General features: G+C 40.7%; 1 protein-coding gene and 1 long non-coding RNA gene across 8 annotated transcripts in view; one reads left to right on the forward strand and one right to left on the reverse strand.

Annotated features, from left to right (window-relative positions):
- The window catches only part of LOC119647100 (filamin-A), a 166,973-nt gene that overhangs the window by 21,455 nt on the left and 121,350 nt on the right, over nucleotides 1-24,168 (forward strand). For 2 of the 6 annotated variants that reach the window (XM_038047873.1, XM_038047875.1), the window contains exon 2: nucleotides 22,332-22,796. In XM_038047873.1, the coding sequence (XP_037903801.1) occupies nucleotides 22,560-22,796 (237 nt within the window). In that variant the 5' untranslated portion in view covers nucleotides 22,332-22,559. Of the gene's footprint in view, nucleotides 1-22,111; nucleotides 22,797-24,168 lie in introns of those variants that run through there. The other 4 variants (XM_038047871.1, XM_038047872.1, XM_038047874.1 and 1 more) reach the window with 3 other exon arrangements.
- LOC119647101 lies at nucleotides 155-22,119 on the reverse strand. Of its 2 annotated transcripts, none has more exons than XR_005248802.1 (3): nucleotides 21,984-22,119; nucleotides 21,780-21,914; nucleotides 155-534 (listed from the first exon to the last, which is right to left on the reverse strand). It is a non-coding gene; the product is annotated as an uncharacterized LOC119647101 (long non-coding RNA). The 2 variants fall into 2 exon arrangements; XR_005248803.1 differs by lacking the exon at nucleotides 155-534 and adding an exon at nucleotides 9,945-10,444.

The raw sequence follows: 24,168 nt of genomic DNA on the forward strand, positions 1-24,168 counted from the left end.
TAGCGCTTTAATGATCTGATCATGTTGTACGCATGTATGGTTGAGTTCGACTTAATATCCAATATGAGAATTCAAATATAGGTACGAATTGCAAAACAACCTCTCACGGTACGCACACAGATGTATAGAATTAATTAAATCTCAATAATATAAATTAATTCTGTATTTTTTAAAATTATTTCAATGACAATTCTGCTGCACTAAATTCACAACTTTCTTATAACATTATTTCGAACATTAACTAAGCGATATTACTCCTGAGCGCATACTACATACATTGACATACATATTTTTTGATAAATTTTTGGTTTTAGAAAATTACTGTCTTTAAATTCATCTTCTAAAAATGATTCTTCATATTTTATTGACAGCAGACTGCTTTTTCCGACAGATTGCTCCGTCAACCTCGTGGCTGTCAACCTGCTGTCAAAAGGCAGGCGGGTCACTCAGGTGGGTGAGTTTCCAGTTGTGTTGAGTTGCGCTACTTTGTTGTTAAGTTCGGACGAATCTCCGCTAAGCGACTCCACAGATGATCTGAAATGGAATATTTAGTCGGTTGTTTGTAATTTGTAAACAAAGCGTGTCGGCTGCAAGCCGAAATGGCAAATTCAGATGAGCACAAATATATATGTGTCAGGGACTATTCCCCATTTAGTAACTTAAATATTTATATGTATAGGCGTATTTCGTAAGTGGCAATTATTTCGATACACGTAGTGTATGAGTCAATTGCCCAATCACCTGTTTGCTCCAGACACAGCCATCTGTCTGCCTGTTGTCTGATACAGACTATCTGATGTCTGATACAGGCACAGATATTTACCTGACACAACTATAGAAGAACAAGAATGTCTTTGCTTTCCAATTCTTTAGGCTTTGAAAATATTTTTCAAGTTTCTATGTACATATTTTTTAGTCTACACCGGCAACGCCTTCTGATTCTCTTATTGAATATTAAGTCCAACTCCACCATACATATGTACAACATGATCAGACCATTAGAACGCTAATATTCGGTATCTAAACATGAATACGTTACGCCTAGTGGTTACAGATGAGAATCCGGTTTCGGGTTGCTTCTAAGGGGTACCACAAGGCGGGCTCTCTCGACCTGGGAGTCGGGGTCTGACAAATCTCTAACTGCAAGATTCCGGTGCACGTTAAGGGGCATCACAATTGTACATTGTTTTGTAGCTTTTTATGAACAATTACTCACAGTTCAGGGGAGGGTTCCGGACGGTGACATTGTGATCGTGATAGGTGATCTGAATGCCACTTTACTCGTACATGCTATGTACGATGGTGGAAGGTTTGTGGATCTCTGCAAGTTCCACTGTTCGAGCATAGGCCAATTGGGTTTCAACTGACTGATGTCGTACGAGCAAACAGGTCGACCACTTCGCAATCGGCGGTCGATTTCGGAGTTGTCTTTTGGATGCGCGTAACAAGAGACATCGGCCGGATCACCATTTGATGGTCGCATACGTGTTCCATCCACCACTTTTCGCAGGATTGGGGAGCTGCGACCCCTAAGTTCAACATCGACGGGTTGTATGACCCAGCTGTTGATCGGACGGCAGATCTACTGAGTTACGCGCCGTAAAATATCGATGAACATTGGGTCGCCATTAAAATTGCTCTTTTCTCGGGTGCTGCACACGTCTCAAAGGGGCTTGATAAGATCTGGCTGATTGCGGAGTCCTGGAAGCGGATCGATGAATGAGAGGAGTTGCGAGAAGTTCAGCGTAGTGTATGCTGTGATAAGTAAGAATTTGTTATTGCACTGGTCTGGGAAGCGAAAGATGCGGCAGAATACAATGATTTTAGAAGTGTATACCACATCACAAAAGAGCTTGCATGTGGTCGCAAATCTTTCGATAGTCTTGTGAAAGACGACAACGATCGACTTCTCATCCAGGGTGATGAGCAACTGAAGAGGTGGAACGAACATTTCACCCTGGTTCTTTACCGTATCAGATCGGGTGAGGTTAGTCCGCTTGTGGATAAAATGGCTAGTCAGCGTAACATGCGGATACGCACTGTTACTCCAAGCCGAAGAGAAATGACTTCGGCCATCAATGCAATCAACCGTTGTAAAGCCGCTGATCTTAACGGTCCCTCCGCTGAATTATTCAGCGCTGTATCTGCAGTTACTGCAAATCTGCTGTTTCTATTCATACTATCTTGTAGAGAGATAGCAGAGAATGGAGAAGGGATGATTGTTAAGATTTCAAAGAAGGGCATCCGTTTTGAGTGTGATAATTAGAGCGGCACCTGCTTGCTTTCTACCGGCGAAAATATAATAGCTATTATAAAACAATCCAGCAACGCATCAAAGAACATCTCGAAAGTCTGATCGTCAAAAAGCAGTCTGGTTTCCGCTCCGGATTATCCTGCATTGACCACATCAACACCCTAGGGAGCATTTGGGAATAGTACGCGGAGTTTTCGTTACACCTGTTCTTCATCGATATCGAGATAGCGTGAACAGGGGGTGTTTCTGGAATGCTCTACGCTGGAAGGGTGTTCCGGAGAAACCAATAACCATTATCAGAGTGACATATTACGTGCTGTATCGAGATAAAAGCTCGGAGGATTTCAAGATCCAAAGGGAAGTCCACCAGATTTACCTCCTGCCACCGATATGATTTCTTCTTATTATTGGTGATGTTCTGCTGCCTTTTCCGGAGGACGTGGAGGAATTCAATGGATAATGACATCTTTCCCCAAGCTACCGGACTACGCTGATGATATCTGTTTGCGATCATGGAACTTGACTTAATCGCCTCTGATTTGGAAAGAAAGGCAGGTAGAGTTGGACTCAAGATAAATGCCAACAAAACCAGGGTTCTCAGTCTGACGGGTCATCGGACTCTCCCAGTCTGCATTAACGTGCATAACATCGAAAGCGTCGATTAATTAGTATATCTAGCAAGCGTGATTTCTGCGAACGGTGGCACCGAACTGAATGTTGTCCGAGACGTCAATAGCGTTAGATCTGCTTTCGCTGCCCTGTCTAAACTCTGGAAATGCAGTTATCTCAACACCAAGATCAAGTTGAAACTGTTCTGTGCTAATGTCCTTTCTGTGTTGCTATCTGGGAGTAGCACATGGCAGGTGAGCCCCACTGTTACTCAAGAGCTCCAAGCTTTCTTAATACTTGTCTGCGCCGTATCATCGCAGTACTGACCTGACAAAATCTGAAAAATTTTGATCGAATGGAAGTAGCAGTGGAGGAGGGACAACAATTGCATTCGGGCTACGTGATATAGTGGAATCCACTCTTCCAAGATGGCCGATAAGTGTGTCGTATCAAGGACACTTGGCGCAGAACAGTAGAGGAGGAGTGTGGGCGTCTCGGGTAGTCGCGGATAGAGCTAAAGAGCATTTCAGGTAACCAGGAACAATGACGTGTGGTTATGGCTGACGCCAAGGGACAAGGGGTAGATGGCAACGATATGTATATAAGAATTTAGAATTACGTTATCGTAGCAAAGCTCATGAATTCTGCGTAGTGAGCGCCATGAATAGCAGCAGTGCGGGTCAGCAAAATTGAAAGTGGCACGATGTAAGGGTCGCTCGAATATGGGTAAAGAAGAAGTTTTCTTCTTCGGTTTCAGAAGACCTTGTACTTCTGAAGGGAACAATTGTTTCTCGAAATGCGCTAGCTGCGAAAAAAAAGGCCGCCTTACAAAAGGAGTATCACCTTTTCCTAATACTATTGTTTATTGGTTTACAAAGTTTAGTTCAAAGGTTGATTATGATGGAATATTCCTCGAGAGAAGTTCAAGCAGAATGGGAACCATGTAGGCAGAACCTCAAGGGTTGAATATATATAGTCAGCATTGGATTGCTGGTACGTCGGAAAATGCGATTGTTATTTTAGATGCAGAGAGGAAGTGACTGTTTCAACTTTTTCATAGTGAGGATATTGCTGCTAACTTTTTGCTCCTCGGGCTAATGAAGGCGAGTTTCAATAATCAGAGTGCTGTTCTGCGGATATTGAATAAACCTTGAGAATCATAATTAAGACGACCATCTGTGATTCTTAGAAGCAACGATTTACAATTAGAAAAAGTAATTTACGTAATAATGATGACAAACTAAAAATAACCCCACTTTCAAAGGTTTTCGCTTCTCTGACCTCTACCAATGAATTTCGCTCCATTCTTGCTAATCTCATTCACTTAAACCATATAATATCCACTCGGCAACTGATATTGGAACCTGCAATTCATGTTTGTCTGATTGTAAAACGAAAACGACGTAACTTCAGGTGAGCACCTCTTCAGCGTTCAAGGTCTCAGTCCATGTGACTTATATTACAATGAATAATAAGAAAAAGCTCAACTGAAAGTGGTAAGAAAAACTGTCTGTCTATCTGCTACGTCTTTGGTGTACTTTTTTACTTGTTAGCGCGTCTTGTGCGGTATTGTTTTTGTGAGTAATTTTAATTTTAGTTTGGATAGTTAGCACACAGCCTAACAGGTTTAGTAGCTTTTTGTACGCATGGATGGGCTCTGGCGCAACGTGATAGGGGAGGATAGTGTTGGATGCATCTAACTGGGAAAATAGAAGTTTGTAAGATGATATATACTGGGGCGGAAGAGAAGAGAAACTGTTTAATGAGATCTGTAGAGATTTCAAAGAAGTGAATCTGATATATCGATCTATTTGAATTCTCAGCTTAATTGCAATCTACGGTTTCTGGAATACAAGACCAACGTTTTAACCTGGTTAGAGCGCCTCATTCTTACCTTACTTACGCATTCTCCGCAAATCAAATTATACCCTATTTTCATGAGCAGCTGTGCAGATTCTATTGCTGTGAAAATGAAAGTTCCAGCCTTGATTACGCTACAATAGATTCCAATCTCTCCTATTATCTTTTCGATTACTCGCTCCAGTCTACTGGCCATGATTGCGTACCTCATCCCGTCCATGGCTTTGTAATCCACAATTGCATTGGAGCTTCCGATTCACCTGGAAAATTGGGATCACCTGTTTTCACATGTACCTATAAATATTTGATTGCTGTTGCATTATTTTCGATTTCATAGTATCTACCTTCACCAGACCGGACCAAAATGGATGAATTCCAGTCTTGATATAAGGCGAGGTCTACATGTTTACTTTTATGGGAATGAGTCGAGGTGACTTACGACTAATGATTTAATACTTTCATTTGGTATTCAGTGGAATGTCTGAAGCGTTTCTTATTTACGTAGGTTGTACAATTGATTCAGATGCTGTAAATAGATGTAATGTCGAAGTTCCAGTGGAAAAATGCCAATGGGACGGAGTAATCTAATGAGTTGAGATAAGATTGGTTAACATCTACATAGCATGGATATATGTCGTAATGAATTTCTTTCGACTCCACTGATCATAAACTTCGTATTTTTATTAAAGGTTACTTTAAACTCCAGAAGGTTTACGTTTAACAAAGACAACTTCTTGCCAAAAAATATATTCTACCCCGCGACGATGATAGCTCATCATAAAAATGATTTGCGAAATGTTCGTGCTTAAGAATAAAACCGTTAACATTAGAGATGATGCCGTACAACCTTGCTTTTGCTGTTTTTCAATAGATGGCTTTTGCCGTGAGTAAATCATATGTCATGCAATAAATTTGCGCACCTGTCACCATAATCTCATAGAAATATTATTGAGTTTTGTCTGATCATTTTGTCATTTGCGGGATATTTTAACTTTCTGCTTCAATGTGAAAAAATCTGCAGTTGAGGTCCATTCGCAGTTTTCATACGCTAATGGTGAGGCCGATCGATATTCTTTCTAGGCGGTATCCCGAATTACTGATACCAAAGGATAACATGATCACTTCGATAAGAAGTTTGAAACACGTTGGAGTAACAAGGCAAACTGGGAGAGCGTGGCTGCAACATACGGCTTAAACCAGCAACTGATTACTTGGTACACTCACGGATCCCTCACAGCAGAGGGAGCGGGTGCCGGTGTCATTGGTCCAAGGAAAATGTACTTTGAGCCAATGGGCAGGTACGTTAGCATATTCCAGGCGGAAATATACGCCATAGATAAATGTGCCTCCTTTAATCTGGAAAGGAACTATTGGGGGCAGAGCATAGCTATTCTCACCGATAGCCAAGCAGCGATCAAGGCACTTAGGTCCAACCAGGTGAACTCTAAACTGGTATGGCAATGCCTTGAGAGACTGAATACACTCGGCTCGTCCAACAAGATTTGGATACTTTGGGTTCCAGGCCATGCTGATTTTGTATAGATGCATCACTGCGATTTTTTCCCGATTTTCCGGTTGGAGAGGTTTTAAGAACGACACCTGTTTCACTTTTCGGGGCACACATTTTGAGTCCTCCCTCTCGTGTTTCACTCAATATCAGAAATTAAATCATTTTAGAAAAGTACTAACACACACAAAACCTTACACAGAAGGGAAGGGAATGAGTAGATTCTTCATATATGGGACTTTAATATTCCACTAGAATGTCAAATATTGTCTTTGACTATGATGTCAGCACTTTGTTTGTGTGGCATAATATGCAGTAAATTCAGGCGAAATTGATAAGCTTGAGCTGTTATAGCTATTACTAATAGCCTGAATTCCACGAAACTTGGGAAAATTATACGGAATACTATTCTTTATCATTATCATTAACGACGCAACAACCGGTATCCGGTCTAGGCCTGCCTTAATAAGGAACTCCAGACACCCAGGTTTTGCGCCGAAGTCTACCAATTCCATATCCCTAAAATCTGTCTGACATCCTGACCTACGCTCCATCTCAGGTAAGGTTTGCCTCGTTTTCTTTTTTTACCATAGATATTGCCCTTATAGGCTGGATCATCCTTATCCATACGGATTAAGTGACCCGCTCACCGCAATTTGTTGAACCAGCTTTTATCCACAACCAGACGGTAATGGTATTGCTCATAGATTTTGTCGTTATGTAGGCTCCGGAAACGTCCATCCTCATGTAAGAGGCCAAAAATTCTTCGGAGGATTCTTCTCTCGAACGCGGCCAAGAGTTCGCAATTTTTCTTGCTAAGAACCGAGGAATACATTAGGACTGGCAAGATCATAGTCTTGTACAGTAACCCTATGATGAAACGTTTCGAGCGGAACAGTTTTTGTAAGCTGAAATAGGTTCTGTTGGCAGCTAACAACCGTGCGCGGATTTGATCGTCATAGCTGTTATCGGTTGTGATTTTCGATCTTAGATGGGAGAAATTTTCAACGGTCTCTAAGTTGTATCCTATCCTATCCTATCTGCATTGTTTTTTTGACCAGTGCAATTCGATGTTGTTCGTTCTTTCGGTTTTGGTTTTGGCACTGACGTTGCCACCATGTATTTCGTCTTGCCTTCATTAATGTGCAGCCCAAGATCTCACGCCGCCTGCTCGATCTGGATGAAGGTAGACTGTACATCTCGGTGTGTTCTTCTAATGATGTCAACATCGTCAGCGTAGGCCAGTGGTTGGGTGGACTTAAAGAGGATCGTACCTCCTGCATTTACCTCGGCATCACGGATCACTTTCTCGAGGGCCAGGTTAAAGAGGACGCATGATAGGGTATCCCCTTGTCTTAGACCGTTGTTGATGTTGAATGGTGTCGAGAGTGATCCTGTTACTTTTATCTGGCCTCGCACATTAGTCAGGGTCAGCCTAATCAGTCTTATTAATTTCGTCGGGATACCGAATTCTCTGATGGCCATGTATATTTTTACTCTGGCTATGCTGTCATAGGCGGCTTTAAAGTCGATGAAAAAATGGTGCAACTGATGTCCATATTCCAACAGTTTTTCTATCGCTTGCCGTAGAGAGAAAATCTGAATCTGTTGCTGATTTGCCTGGAGTGAAGCTTCCTTGGTATGGGTTGATGTTCTGGGCGTATGAGACTATCCGGCCTAGCAAGATAGCGGAGAATATCTTATAGATCGTACTCAGCAACGTGATACCTCCATAATTGCTGCACTGTGTGATATCTCCCTTTTTATGTATGAGACAGATAATGCCTCTTCGCCAATCGTCAGCCATTGATACGTTGTCCCATACCTTGAGCATCAGTTGATGAACCACTGGTGTAACTGGTCGCCTCCATATTTAACCAATTCGGCTGTAATTCCATCGGCTCGTGGCGGCTTATGATTTTTTAGCCCATGAATTGCACGGACTCTTTCTCCTATACTTGGTGGTGGCAGTATTTGTCCGTCGTCTTCAGTAGGCGGGACCTCCAACTCGCCGATGTTCTGGTTGTTCAGTAGCTCATCAAAGTACTCAACCCATCGCTCCAATATGCCCATTCTGTCGGAAATCAGATTTCCCTCTTTGTCTCGGGAGGATGAGCATCGAGGTGTATAAGACTTTATTCTGCTGACTTATTGGTAAAAGTTTCGCGTCTGGTGCGGCTGCTTTCTGTGCTTTTCGAGTACACAGACCTGTTGGTTCTCACAGGCTTCTTTCTTCCGTCTATGAAGTCGCTTGTCCGTTCGGGGGAGTTCTTGGCAGGTCTCTGCGCGTGCCCGCGTTCTTTAAGGACACAACATTACTCGGTATGCGGCATTCTTCCGTTGCATTGTTAGCTTACATTCATCGTTACACTAGCCGTTCCGACAAGAGAATTGGCTGCTGATTTGAAGCGACGGAATATTGAATTGCTTTTGGTTGCTTGTGAACAACTGCTTGAAAGGCGAAGACGAAAGGGATTCTTGTATCTTGACTGGTGGCAATGAAAAACCCAGAAAAGTTTAGGGAGTTCCCGGCCACGCCTCTAGATCAGCAGTCAAATTGAATAATAGTAATAATGGTAATCCGTTTCAATTTTTCGCATAATTTTCCGAGAAGCTTGCATTTTTTACTGTTCTATGTCATGAGTTTCTAGGATAACCCATTTGCCGGTTATCCAAGAAAATTGCGTTCCATTAGATGACATAGCCAGCAATGGAGCTGCCCGGTCACACCACAACGATTATATGAAAGAGACAGGTTTTAACGCTGGTTTGGGTCTCTTGAGTAACAGTAGTGGTCACTTTCCCTACGTTGCTCTTATAAAACAGTACACAGAGAGGATATTGGTGCGCAACAACCTCATCTTCATATTGGTGTCGAGGTATCTGTATATCCAGATTATGCACAGAACAACGAAGGCGGTTCTAGTGCAGAGAAGACGTCGGGTAAAACTGAATTCGGTGCATTCTTCAGCAGTGCCACCCCAACCTTAGACAGTTTGATCGACGCCTTATATGCTCTGCTGATTAATCCAGGTAGAAAAGATACGAAAATCCATCAGACCGAGAGCCCCAGCAAGTAAATGTTATCAGGGTATTCGATGTGTCTGAGGAAAGATATTATGGTCCATTGAAGCTTCGTCCTCCTTCTGTATATGGCAACATGTAGTATGCTACTGATAGCAAATAGAGATAACCATATAACCATGTCGGACTCCGTTCTGCACTTTCATTTTTTAACATTTTGCGTCAACGTATGTTGTTCTGATAATATCTATTAATTTCTCTGAAATATCCCCCATCTGCAGAGCACTCCAGATAAACTTTCTCACCATCGACAGGTGTATAGTGTTGAAATCACTGTCTCTGCAACAGCTTCTGCCTTCCTGGCCAGTGCAATAATTTTCGTTGTATCTCTCTAGATTTGTGTCTAGTGAGCCTAGTAAACGTTAATGCGACATGGGTTCTCATTGACTTATAGAGAGAGCCGGAAGAGGAGAAGAGTGATCCGCAGACTCCTACGACAGACCGTCAATATGGAGCGTTTGCGTATTGTAGAATCCAATCGTAAGCTGTTGTCGAATGTAAAGGGTCACAGTCGAAAAATTGGGAATTGGGATCGTCTAGGGTGGTATTACGAATGTGATCTGCAGCAAAGAATAAATTTTGAAGGTTTTGCGTAAAATTAAGCCTTACTAAAAGCGGTTTACTGTTTGCTTACCTGTTCCACGCATGTTTGTGTTTGTTAATAGTATGTTGATTCAGAAGCATGATTTAAATGAAATTTTGCATGCTGTGGGATTTCCTTGAGGTATTTTGTCTTTTAGTGCAGAGCCAAAAAGTAACTGTTTATAATGGTCCGAACCGCATTTTATTGGGCATTTTCATTCTATAGTATATGGTAGTTTGATTCAGTTGTTTAGAACGTCGAACGTAATCTTATTTCGCTTACTCGTTAGGCTCGTCCTAGGTAGAAACTTCCTTCCCTCTCCTATAAAACCAATTGTCTGAAACTTTTTTTCGGTGATGAAGTCCACCTGATAATTGTCCTGGTAATTGATGTAGAAACAGAATTGTTCAATCGTTTACAAGATTCGGGAAGTTTTCGAAAGTTTCTCTTTTGGTTTTTCATTGTCATAAGAGGAGAATTCCGCTTGAAGCCTCTCCAGAAAAATTTCATGTACAACCAGAGAAACAACCATTACGACGACACCCACCTCTTTCTAAAGATTCCCTAGAAGTAAGAAGAAAATATCCGCATAATTTCACTAGCTCTGCTTTAACGCGGGGTCACCAATTAAGTAATTAACATTACTTATATTTTTATTAAAATATTTAAGCGAACATTTAATATTAATGGTTTTACATATTATTAGTCCTAATTCTAATCAGCGAACTCAACTCCAATTCTATTCCGCGAACTCAACTCCAATTCTATTTTCCAAATCAAAAAGACTTCAGTGTTCTTTTTTCAATTCCAAACTTAATATTAATAATCAGTGACAGGTCTGAAAAACATAATTACTGCGATCTTCCACTCCCTTGTCGTGCTACGCAAAGTGGATAGATCCGCGCCATCTATATTGCTCGCACTCGCAACATTCGAAATAAATTTCGAATGCTGCGAATCCTGCCGCGCCACACGATCCTTACACTTCTTTTGCGGAGATGCTTCAAAGAGGTTTTTCATATCTCGGGTTCCCAGAAGTTCTTCTGATTTCAATTTGATGCCCTTCAACTTATCTATACACAAGCTTATTGACATTTTTTATCAATTATCGGCTCCATCCTACAAACTACCATGGTGCCTTGATAACTCGTGCGGCCGGGCTTTGAGAAGACCATCGATTTTCGCGGTTTCTGGATCTGTCAAAACCAGACGGTTACACTTTTTTGGTAAGACTTGGTCTCATAACCAACTAGTTTGTTTTCATAGTTCTTCCTATTGCGAATTATGATTATATTACTTCCCTCCTTCTAATGGCAACGGAGTTTCTTCTTTAACACTTGGGCTAGTTACTGATGTGGCGCGGCAGGATTCGCAGCATTCGAAAATTATTTCGAATGTTGCGAATACGAGCGGACAGATGACGCCATCGGCGCCCTCCACTCAGTTCAGATCTCGTCACAGGAGTGGAGATCAGAGTGCCATGACTAAATAGCATGATGGGAAAAATAATTGCCGATATTGAGACGTTTTGTAGAAAGAGTTGTGTTTGATTAGTAAAAGGTGGCGGTTGATTTCATAGTTATCAGATACTCGTATTAAATTAAATAAAGGGTTTTGCTTGTAATCATTTAACTAAATAAAAAGTTTTGCTTTTAATCATTTAACTAAATGTAAAGTTTTGCTTGAAATCATTTAATTAAATAAAAAGTTTTCTTTGTAATCATTGAACTAAATAGAAGGTTTTGCTTGTAATCGTTTTATCGAAAATATAATTATGGTTTCGATATGACAGAATGATTTTATTGAAGAAGAAACTAGTCGTAACAGAAGTGGTAGCAGAACCTAATATTGAATTACTATTACTATTGGATTACATCAGTATCAAACTAAACTGTTATTATAAAAATAACACTATTTGGCATGTCAAAGTCTAGTCTAGTCTAGATTGCGAGTACGTCTAGCTAAATTACAGAGTATGTTCGACAAAACCTTCCTGTATTTTTTGTTGTTGTTTAAGTGCCGATTCCTGTGTTAAATTGACTTGCTGCTGGTGGAGTTAGTCAGATAGTCAGAGAAGCGCCACCCTTCGGTTTATGCTTTACCTCACATGTTTCACCTCAGTCTTGGTAAAACCTGAGATTGGCATGAAGGCGGCACGCGTCGATGGACACCTCAAGCTTCGGGTGGTCCTCCCAATGCCACGTGGGATAGGTTCTCGATTGAATATGTGGAGAACGTGATCTAATGAAAACAAAGTTTAAAGGTACGGGATGTTTGAAAGGGGTAAAAAGCTAGTCTTGTGATTTTATTCCCGGGACTCTAATTCCAGTGGCCATGGATGATTGTGTTCGTCCTGTGTTTTTCTTGCTGCTCTGAGCCTATCACTTGCAGAGTATTATTTGTGGCGGTAATGAAACTGAAATATAGTTTAACGAACAGTGCCCTATACTCCACTAAGTAGTGAATAGGAGGCAAATAAAGTATAAAAATTGTTTATACGGCATATGTTCTAGGACGAGCCAGTAGACTTGAAGCCAATATTTTCGGGTGATTAATCAATTGTATTATGTATGTAGAATTTTCAGATCCTCGTGGATCTTTGAGTTCTTCTCGTTCTTCTCGTTGTAGTAGCTTAATGTTTGAGATACTGGCTTATCCCCGGAGTTGAGCTTCGTATTTTTCGGTGGGATTAAATTATGATTGCGTTGAACATGTGTAAGGTCATGTCCTGGAGCTTTTTTGAGTCAACTCACTCTCAGAAGCCTCGACCAACTTGCTTGGCTTGGATGAGAAGCTTTTCTTTAGCGTAACTATGTACATTTTTAGCGTGTGGTTGAGCAGCTACAGTCATTATTTTGTTGTATTTTGACAAAGATTTGTCTACTTCATTTCTGGTGTTCATGTTGATTTGTTGATTATGCACTTTCGAAAATTCAACCAGCTTGCTGATTTGCTGAATTACCCTCGCAAGTTTCATAATGCTAGGCAAGTGATCTGAAAAAACTTACAGCACGCTCCGTTTTAACCCTCATCTCACGTTTTTGGCAACTATAAAGTCCGTCAATATCCATCAATAAAGTCAAGCAATTTTTCGCCGATGCTGGTCAATACGTCAACTGTCCAGATGAAACGATGTCCAACCTAGTGGCTTCGGCTAGTGAGTCCTACAGCTGTCCTCCTTCGGGAGTGATTAGCCTGGATCCTCAACGAGGGCTTGGCAATAAGAAATCACTTCCCGTGTAGGACAATTCGTCATCAACGAATGTTTGTGAAATTAGCTTGCAGTAATTTTTTTTGGGAGAAGTGCTTAATGAGAAATCTGATTAGTATTCCAGTATCGCCATGGGCCTTCTTTTCTGGATGTTTAGTGTCGTAGAAGTAATGCCCATCAATATGAAAATAATTTTTTCAGGGAAATGAGTTCGGGATATGCGCACTGTGTCTATTTCTTTGTCAAAAAGTAATTGTCGTATTCCAGATTCAGGCTGATGTTGTTTTCATTTTTGGGAGATAATATTCGCGTCTGATTACGTCTAATAACGCATTGTCTTTGCATCATCCATGCTTAAGTCAGACCACAATTGCTGCAGTTCTCGGCACTAGAGCTCAGTTTGAATAAGTAGTTGTGCTATGCAGATCTGTACAGATCATACAATAAGCCTTTAAATAGCTTGACAATTATACTGGTTCAGTTCTCTTAAGCGGTCCTTCAAAAAGATCCTGTGATGCAGAAGTCACATGAAATTGTAGTTCACCTTGCTGTGGTTCAAACTCGATGTGGTATAGAGTTTATAGGAATTTATCGTGGTAGATTATCTTCTACACTGATTTTCTGTTAGATCGTTTAGCTGTTAGAGCAGGTCTTCTCGGTGCCTTTTATGGTTGTCATGAAGCCTTTGCACTTTTAAATTGGAACGCATAATATTGTGAGGATGCTTTTACGAGGCTTTGGCTGGTTTTCTCAGCTACTGCTTTGCTCTTCATTCCCAACATCTTTGCTGAGTATGGTAAACCTATTTGTTTTATTACAGAATTCGTTTGGCTTTGCAATATTAATAGCTTTTGGCTCACCATCGGTAATACTCAAGGAAGCCTGGTACCTGGGGTTCACTGCCCATTGCTATATTTGAACCCGCGTACCTACTCAGCTCATGATATTCCGCTTGGAAGTTTATTATGGGTTACTTTCAGACTTTCCCGGTATGTTTGTGCGTGTATGAGGTAGGTGAGAGACATAGCTTCCAAGCAGGATTTCTGGAAGTAGATATGAAGTTACCCGCTGTAACTTGAGTACTTCAGTGCTAAAAATCTGATGTCTGATTCGGGTTTAGGTGGCGCATTCACATAGGGAATATTCCGTTTTCTTATTATAGGATGGATATGTATCACCTTGTAGAATTCCTATTCTGAACATATGTCTAACTAGTGAATTATGCCCACAATAAACTTTCAAGTATCTTTGTTAATTTCAGGTAGGTATGTCAAGTTGCATTTAGGCATTTGCCCTTATGGGAAGCAATAATGAATGCTACTAACACTTCATATGGCGGTTTCGGTTCCGACAAGGAAGGAATTGGACCCTTTTTTGCTTGGGCGTCCAAAATTTCATTTTCCTTTACGCCACAGCGAACAGGTATACAGAGCAGCTTTACTGTGCTGAATCTAGAAATCGAGTTCAAAAGGTTAATAAGGCGATTAAGGACTGATCAATGCCCTTAGTGTAGCTTGACTATCGATTGCGATCCGTCTGCCTCTCAATCGCTCGTCAATTACCTGGTTTGCAGCATATACCGCTCACTTCAGTTTTCGTTTGAGGACAATTTCATATTTTCTACCAAAAAGATGTATGAGGATCCGAGTTTCAGAAGGTATTGAAAGAACTGATTCCAGTTCTCCAATAACTTTTCTAATGCACCGCTCTGGGAGAATGATGATAAGCAAGACATGCTGGAAAAATATTTCTTAGAATTGGCTCTAGGTGATCTATACACTCCTTTAACAATGCTGGATAGATTCCATCTCTGCCAGCTGTTTTACAGTGCTGAGAAAATAGTATAATGCTTCTTCACAGATAAGCACTGTTCTTGCAGTGATCTATTTGTTGAAAGGAACCACTAAGCATCTCTCTCACTGATTCAATTCTGGAGTTCATAGAAGTTCCCCGCAGTTTCCTTAAAGATGTCTGCTAAATCCCTCTCCTTTGCCACAAATAACAATCATAACATTGGTCCGGATGTGTTCGAACCTTTGTGTCTTGATAGCTCCCCCCAGATATTCTGGGAGAGAATAAAGTCTCTTTTATGGGCTGTCATCGGTTTATCTAAAAATCTAGAAAATAGTTACAAATTCATCCAAGTAAATAATAGAACCAACCGTGAAAGTATATGTGAGGTCATTCTCAAAAACATTGAGACGACTTCGCATTGAACAATTAGAAGAAATCTTAATCCTCATCTGAAGTATCTACAGATACAGTCTCCAAATGGTTGAAAGTCATTTATTCATTAGTTAGCTGTAATTTGCGTTTTGTCCAGCCATCCGCGAACCGTTCCTCTAACAATATTTTGCACAAACAACAGTTCCAAGAAATTTCTTGTATTATCAAAAAGTTTGAATGGACAGTTTCCGAAAGAATGCCATTCCAGCGAAATGAAGTCATCTTTTCAGCGATCTCCCCGCCATAAGACTTCTTCTGACTTTTTAGGTAGTCTGGTCGCAAAGTCAACGATAAGTCAGCGAAAAGTTTTTTTTTTATTAATTTTCCAGATAGAATTGGTGGGTTGGTGTTACCAATACTTTACTTTAAAGGACAGTAGACATCCAACAATCAAATTAGTCGCTGAAAACGTATCTTCACTACTAGGTCGGGTATGATGGAAGACGGTCGTAAAAGTGGTACCAGGTGGTTAGTTGATTAGTTTAGTTCGATTTCATCTGCTTCCATTGAATCAAAACTGTTTTATGAAAGTTGCCCACATATGCGTACATGCGTGCGCGTTGATGCTTCCATGTATCCGTTGCATTGTGTTCATGCATCCAGATATTAGGTTGGAGTAGTTTAAATTCATTCCATTCGGCGGGCTTTCTTTCACGTGAATTTCTAATAAATTTGATACCGCAAGCTGAGATTAAAAAATAACTGTGCTTTTCTGTTGGAGCACAAAGGCAAGGTTGGTTTTGTGGCTTCGATTCACATTGCACAAACATGCATACATTCCAAGACAAATTAGAATTTATTAGTTCCTCCTCTGAACTTGATTATGTATCAAATATTTAAGATATCTTTGTTAATTTGGGCCACGCCATCGCCACTCAAGTGAATACATTAACAACACCGGCCTTGTTTATGGAGTCTCCGAAAGAGAATACCATCGCAGCGTCTATCAACTATCTGGCAATCGAGAGAAGCTGTTGTGCTTCTTAGCAGAATAAACAACAACATGACCCGCACAGCAGCATGACCATAATGACGTAATGACTGGGCATCCTCCCACCGGCATTTCTGCACGCTGCGCACCTCGTCCGGCTAATGATGAACAATATTGCATGCTTGGTTGACCAGCTTTTTACGTTTCGCGTTTTCTCACCAGCCTTTTTTCCGGGGATGCTTGCAATTTCTATGCTGAAAAGTGTTTATTATGCGATTATGCGGACCGCCTTGCAGCTATGTATGCCAGGTCGTGAAGTCGAGACGCTGATTAAAATGCAACAATCCTACGACACAAGAAACTGGTTTTCAGATTTATCTTTCGCGCAATAACTTGTACATATTAAAAGATTGGTTTTTGGAAATGGATGGATGACGAGCTTTACGTCAGTAGTAGCGGACTGTTTAGTATAGTTGAGGGGAGGTATTTTACAAGAGCATTCTTAAATACTTTTCACGCCAAAAATGTCAGGATTGTTAAGGATATTAAATTGACTGATACAACAGTGCTATTTACAATTAGAATCCCGACATTAGAGAGGGCAACATTGATTTATTACGATTTTTTTCCACTTTCATTAGAGAGCGCCCAATGCGGGGTGCTTGTGTTTCGGATTACAATAATTCATAAGTGGTAATAATGAAATCCAGTGTTTACTAGAATTTAAATTCACCAGTGGGAACTAATAAACATTATTTCTTGAAGTATTCTACATCGTTAATAATCCATCCTATTTAAGCTTTCCTCACTACCTCAAAAACCACTTTAGTGGCATCAACCGCTGACCGAGTCTTCCGGAAGCTAAACTGCCTAGTTGAAAAATAACCGCCAGCCGGTTAGATTATCCGTTTGAGAAGCCTATTGTATAGATAAGTCTGTAAGATGTTGGTTCATCTATCGGTCTACCTGGTTTAGGATCAATATAAGCTTTTGTATTTGTCACTCTGCGGGGAAAGACCCTTCTTTTAGGTAGTGAATACCTATGCAAACACGTTTGGTGCCATTCTAATTGCCAGTTTTAGTGCCTTGTTGGGAATTCAATCCATACTGGGTCGGGCCTTTTTCACCAGGTCCAAACCTTCGCCTGGAGGGATGTCTTCGGCGCTCATTTGTACTATTGGGGAGGCAGTCTTCGGATGTTGGGAAAACAATGGTGAAACTATCTCCCACAGCAAACTAGGGGATATAGCAGAAGGCGGCCTCTTTCGTTTTGTTGTCGACATAATCGACTTCAACGCGCCTCCCCGTGGATCAGAATTTGACTCATCGCAGAGTCGCTTGACGTATATTTTTTTAACTTATTTTAGTCTCGTGTTTATATGTTACTCAAGGTATCTTTGTTCATAATCTGGCGTGTTTCTTTGACGTTGATTCCGTCTTTTGGCTTTTAGATATTTCGTACGCCAGTTCGCCATTTCAGCGTTCTACCATTAGTTAGGGTTGCGCTTTCGAGAGTGTGCACCTACTGGCACGAAAGTACCGCTTGCTCTTCATAAATCGTTTGGGACATGTGCGACACTTTTCTACGGCTGTTCGAATGAACTCGGGGTTCTACTGCAATACCTGTTTCTAAAATACCAGTGTAAACAGTTGTATTTGCCCATCTGTCTGTGCATCCGTTTGTCTGTCTACCTGTTAGTATGTCTGCCTGTTTGTCTGTCTGTTTGTGTGTGTGTCTGTCTGTCACAAGTACTTTTCTCTGAAACGGCCATATCGATTTACACGAAATTTGGTGGGAAGGTGGGAACTGTTAACCTGTGCATGCTGTGAATTACTTTGCTACAAGTTGAACTTAAGGAGAGGGTCCCCATAATCCCAAAACAGGAGTGCACATTTTTTTTCACCTAATATATAAAACGTATCTAAGCAGATAATAGTTTTAACATTGGCTGAAAAGGGGAGGAGTGCGCGGTCAATTACTTCAAGAATGTATTTTCAGAAACTGTCCATTGAATTTATGGTGGTCCATGCACATGGTATCTAGGCTCCAAAATTTGCCCCGTTACTATATCTACCAAGCTAATCATAGATTCGAAAAATACAGTAATATAGGTTTGAGTATGGAGCATCATTCTGGAAAGTTTGGTGGAAATCCTACCATTATTAACAAAGTTAAAATAGGTCAAAGTTCGCTCTTTCGAGTCAAATTACTACTGCCTAAAAGATGAAATTCATCACCACATCGAATTAGATATCGGGTATATTCAACACTGCACTACACTACGAACTAAATATAAGTGCAACCATCGTGCAATCAAATATTCTTACATAAAAAAACTAATATATCCTTTCATGCCCGAAGGGCTGAGTTTTCGGGGTCCGACTTGCCACGTATGGGACAGCTATTACTTTGTTGCCTGTAATCAGCTATGGATTCGCTATTCTAAAGTTGATGAATCGCTTAGTATAGTATAGTGGTCATATATAACCAGATCGCCTGTATTTACTTGGGCTCTTGGCGACTTATGATTCTCTAGTCGATGATTTGCACGGACTATTTCTTAAAGCTTGGTGGGTGCAACATTTGTCCGTCGTCTTCAGTTAGCAAGACCTTCCACTTGTTAATATTCTGGATTCTTAGCGGTATGTAAAAATACTCAACCCTTCATTCCAATAAACATATACGGTCAGAAATCAGATTACCCTCGTTGTCTTGACAGGATTAACTTCAAGGTGTATATGACTCCATCTTCCAGATTTGTTACGTCTGGGGCGATTGTTCTATGTACTTTTCGAGTTCATAGTTCTGTTGGTTCCATTAGGTCCTTGCGAGTATCAGCATGTGGTGCATTGTCCAGTACGCAGCATATTTCCTATCTGTTGTTATCCTGCATTCATCATAGAACCAATCGTTCCAATTTTTTTGCGTTTAGGACTGAAGATGTTAATGGGCGTCTGAATGATAATGTTCTTCAGGTGATTGTGAAGATCATTCGTCGACGCTTTATCTCCAAGACCTTTCTCAACTACAGTTATTACGACATCCATTTCCCCTTTATATATGTTATGAAGGACTTTATTATGAATGGCTTCATTGTTCGCCCTCACTTGATTTTCAGAGGGGATTCGAACTGATGTTGCTATTCGGACTGCCACACCAACCAGATAGTGATCCGTATCTATAGCGGCACCCTTTCTATTCTGACATTCTTCAAGCTGAAAGGTGGCGACTTTTGTGGTCGTGGTCAATTTGGTTGAAAGTGGTTCATCTGGAGAGCCCAAAGCTTGTTCCTGGGTCTCTTTCCTCACAAACCAGGTTCTTTCAACAACAATTTCGGGGGAAACTGCTAATTGAATAGTTTACAATCCGTTGCAAGCTAAGCTACAGGAGGCGATGTAATGTCTGAATAAGCGCCACGCCCCTACTTGTCTGTTAAAATTTCCAGGAATGATTTTGATGTCATACCTGGGGTAGGCTTCTTTTCACCGCCTCGTAGAGGATATCCTTCTTCGACTTTGCGATTCTCTCTGTAAGTAATACAATTTTGAACATTGTACTTACCTGAGGCGATTTTCCCCATGCCTGTTGATGACGGTAAGGTGTAGGGGCTAACTTTTGTAGTTCGCACAGTTTGCCGTACTGTGGATTTTCGGCAGGTTCTTGTGCTTCTTGTCGAATATTTTGTGTAGAGGTTTTACTACAACCGCTTGTTCTTTAAGAACTCTCGTCGACTAATCGATCGTCGGCAGTTTTACTTTTCGCCCTCCAGCTTTAGGCATCATCCATCCTGGAGATGAGCTAGCCTTTGCAGCTGTTTTCTCGCGCATTGTCAAGGTTTCCTTTCAAGCTCAAATTGACATCGATCATGACCTCCAGGTATCTAGTGAACAATTTTGAAATGATCTAGTTATTATCATTCCGGATTTCGACAGTATTGATAATAAGGAATGCCTCTGTCTTTGCGTCCGCCAGGTCCGGTTCAACCATTTCTAACCATATTTTATGGGATGGATGGTTTTGCAACCATTAATTTCCACGTCCTCGGAGCGCTTTGTAATTATTACCACCGTCAGATGGTCTGCAAAAGCAATGAATATTGTCTCCGTTGTTACGCGAATGCCAAGCACTCCGATATACATTATGTTCGACAGCAGAGGTCTCAATACGCAGCTTTAGGGTACACTCGTTCTCACAGCATATTCTTTTGGTCCGTTATCCGACTCGTACCGATGAAGTAACTCTCGATTATTTGATCTAAGTAACCAGAGAAATCTAGTTTAGCCAGGGTGCCTGTAATCCAAGCCCCGTTAGCAGAGTTAAAGACCTTCCTGACATCTAACGCCTCCAGTACTTACCAGCAGCCGATGCCTCCCGAGCCTGATTCACAACCGTTGCTATTGCATCGACCGAAGAACGTGCTCTTCGAAACCCATACTGTAGCTTCAGACCACAAGCTGTAGGGTTTAATATAAAACATCATCTTTTGGTGGAAATTACACTATTACTGACAAAATTATAATAGATCAAAATTGTTGCTTCAGTACAAAATTTAAGACTTTGAATATTAACAGCATGTAATAGTGAATAATATATGCATATGCATATGTATATACATAACATGCTAGGTACTAATGGGGCAAATATCCACTCAAATGTTTTGATATAAGAAATACACAAAAGCTGAAACTTTGAGCTTCTAGTGATCCGATCTATTTCTTATTGGCCGCTTGCTGGGTACCAAGGGGCGGAGTAATTCCGTCTCGGTGTCTTATGCCACATTACGTTTGGGCGTTTTTCTCCTCCACTACCCTAATATGGGACAACTTATTGCTACGCCTGATAATTCGTTGGATTATACTTCTCCTTGATGAGCTCACAGAGTTTATTTATGCGATCTCCCAGTGAAAGAAACGCTGTTCCAGTCTGCTGCCTTCTACGCTCGTCTTTTCCAACAGCAGCATTCATGTCGATCTGAGGATTATCCGTACTCCTTTCGACGCGACGAGCTTCGACTGCGGAGGGGTAACGCTGGCCTCGGTGGTGATCTTCCACGCTTCGAGCTCATATGAAAAGTATCCGGGGTGGACCTCATTTCCACTCTATTATCGTCTCTTGTAGCATTAGATACTGAAGTAGACAAGTTTCCCACTACTGAAGTACTGTGGCTGGATGTCATCTACCGTGAGCCCACTTCCAAAAACCAAAAATCTTCCCATAACCAATTTTTATCCACGGGTGGGCGTTTGCTGTTACCTACCCTGCCTGCATTTCAATTACAATGTATACTGACAAGGGTCGAGAATAATAATAAACATATAGCTTAGATAATATCAGTTTATCCAGTTATGAATATATCTAGAAAATTCCAAATTATTTGATGATATTCGGGTTGAAATCCAGTGACAAGAGAAAACACAAAATTCGTCAACGATCCAATTTTGTTCTAGTTACAACCCAAAACACCAAACTTGGAAAAAGGTTTAACCATTTCGGCACCATCACCATATACGTACCTCCATTTCCCGCGGAACTCTTTTTCACTAGAATTTTAATTTATCATCATCATAATCCACAGCAATCCAACGATTAGTAACCACTGTTTTATAAGGTTGGGTCATATTGAACGATGGGTTTGGCAGTTTGACGGTCTACGTTGAGAAAAGATCTCGGCATGATCAGCATGACGTCATTGTCTTACGCTGCTTATTTGCACATACCTTACTTGTTTGGCCGCTTGTTTATTCCGAAATACCACTCTACACAATCTACCTACTACTTATTACGAGTCACTAATGAACGTACAACGTGAGATACAAGATACACGATTCTTTTTCGCTTATTTCGATTCAGATCACACATTAGAGTAGACTCAGTCAATTGGACGGACGACAGTCGGCAAGCCTACTAACTAGAGTTGAACCTTATAGCTCTGTCGATGGCGTGAGGAAATGTGGAAATGTGGAAACGTGTTTTAGGTGGAAATTGTGTGAATTATACTCCCAAATAGAGTGCCATCGGAAGTTTTATTGGAGTGCATTTCGATGAGTGATCGGTTTTATTTTCAGGTGAATTGCCTCGATAAGAAAGTGAAAAGTTTGTAGTGCAGAATCCAAGGGAGCGAAAAAATACCATTTCGGAAGAATAGTGGAGTAATGTTGATAATGTGGCAAAAATACCCTTAGAAATAGCTTAAGAAGTTTGGGTATATGAACAAGTGAACGTTTCGTAAGTGAATCGAGGAGGTGTGTAGTGTTTTAGTGCTCGCCTACCCTCCCCTCCTCTTTTTGTGAAAAATGGATATAAAGGAGCTTAAAGGAGCGAAAATCACACACGCGGGTCTTTTGCAGCATAACAACGATGGCTCCACCGAAACGCAAAAGATCACGCATGCGGGTTTGCTGGCGCGCAGCCCTGAAGGTACAGCTGCCAAAGGTATGAACATACGTGGAAACGAGGATCTGTGGGTGGAAATTCAAGCCAACACATTTCGTAATTGGGTGAACGAGCATCTTCGTGGTACTGGCATGCAGGTGAGTTATTGATCAAAGTCCTCATTTTATATTAGTATTGTGGATAAGAAGAGCATCAGCTTAGTACGTCAGTAATTAGTATGCTTGTTTGCGATAATGTGACCGACAATTCAATTTGCTCATTATCTATTTATTTCTGGAGCTCCGAATGGATGCAGATCTCTTATTATGAAGTTTTTTTTCGTTTAAGCGATTGTTATCCCAGGTTCCTAGGCCTGTTTTATATATGGCGACGCTTGCTTAGAATTCTTTTCCGAAGAGCTCAAATTCTAGTGTAAAGAGCCACTCACAAACTACAAACTTCTTAAAATTATATTTACCACATAATAGTATAGATTTTTAGAGATTGTCTGTGACTGAGTTATACAAAACCTTCATCGCATTGATGCAGCACCTTGCGAGAGAGGGTATCTAATAGATTTGCTCATATAGTGGGTGGTCAAACAACACCTGCGACCAGACTATTGGTCAGTCTCGTCTCTAATTGTTTCTGTTTTTCGTATGAAAACTAAGTTACTTTGTAAATCCGATCTTTTTTGAGATATCAGGAATAGCAAATTTACTTTTAGATAGAGCCAGGTCAATAACGTCCCTCTTGTGGTAATTTAAGGCCAATAAGACAGTCGTAATAGCAAGCTAACTAATAATTTTTACTTCGGAGTAGATATTCCTTTCTACAATGTTATTCATCTACATTCCGGGGTAGCAGAACTGAAAAAGATTTTCCGTTAGTTCTTTTGAAAGAATAAGCTTTGTTCGAAGATTTTATGTTGGAAGTACTATCTAGAAAATTATCAAAGTATACAAAAGAACAAATAATTTTAATTTAAAAGATTTCTGAGCAAGAGCTGTTAAACGTACATTTACGTGGACCAGCGCTAGTTTGGCCTAGTATTTAGGCCGAACAGCCGCCATCGTATTATAAAAAATAATCTGGTTTTTGCGACCGGTCGCGTGACTTTTAATTGGCAAAGCAGCTGCGACTCAGAAGTAGGAAACCGGATTGGAGGTCACTCACGTTAGCTTCGAAGCTTAAGAATTCAATTTGAAGTTTGAAGGTGGGGACTTAATCAGTTTATTGACTCAAGATATAAACCAAATAGGAATAATGGTACTGCATGTGAGTTAACTTCTTAATTATTCTCAGCTATTTCATTTTTTTTTTCACAATGGCCTGGTCTTATTTTCAAAGAGAATATTTGATTTCATTGTCATTTTTTAGTGAATATGCTTATAATTTGGGAATAGGAATGCTCCCTTGTAGATATTTAGAACTATTTCAACTAGTTATTTAATCCAATGATTTCGACTGAGGTTCACGGCAGGTTAACAACATTAGAAATTTAAGGTCCAGCTCTGGTTAGAACATTAC

The sequence above is a fragment of the Hermetia illucens genome, chromosome 1 (assembly GCF_905115235.1).
Source record: "Hermetia illucens chromosome 1, iHerIll2.2.curated.20191125, whole genome shotgun sequence".
NCBI classification, from domain to species: domain Eukaryota; kingdom Metazoa; phylum Arthropoda; class Insecta; order Diptera; family Stratiomyidae; genus Hermetia; species Hermetia illucens.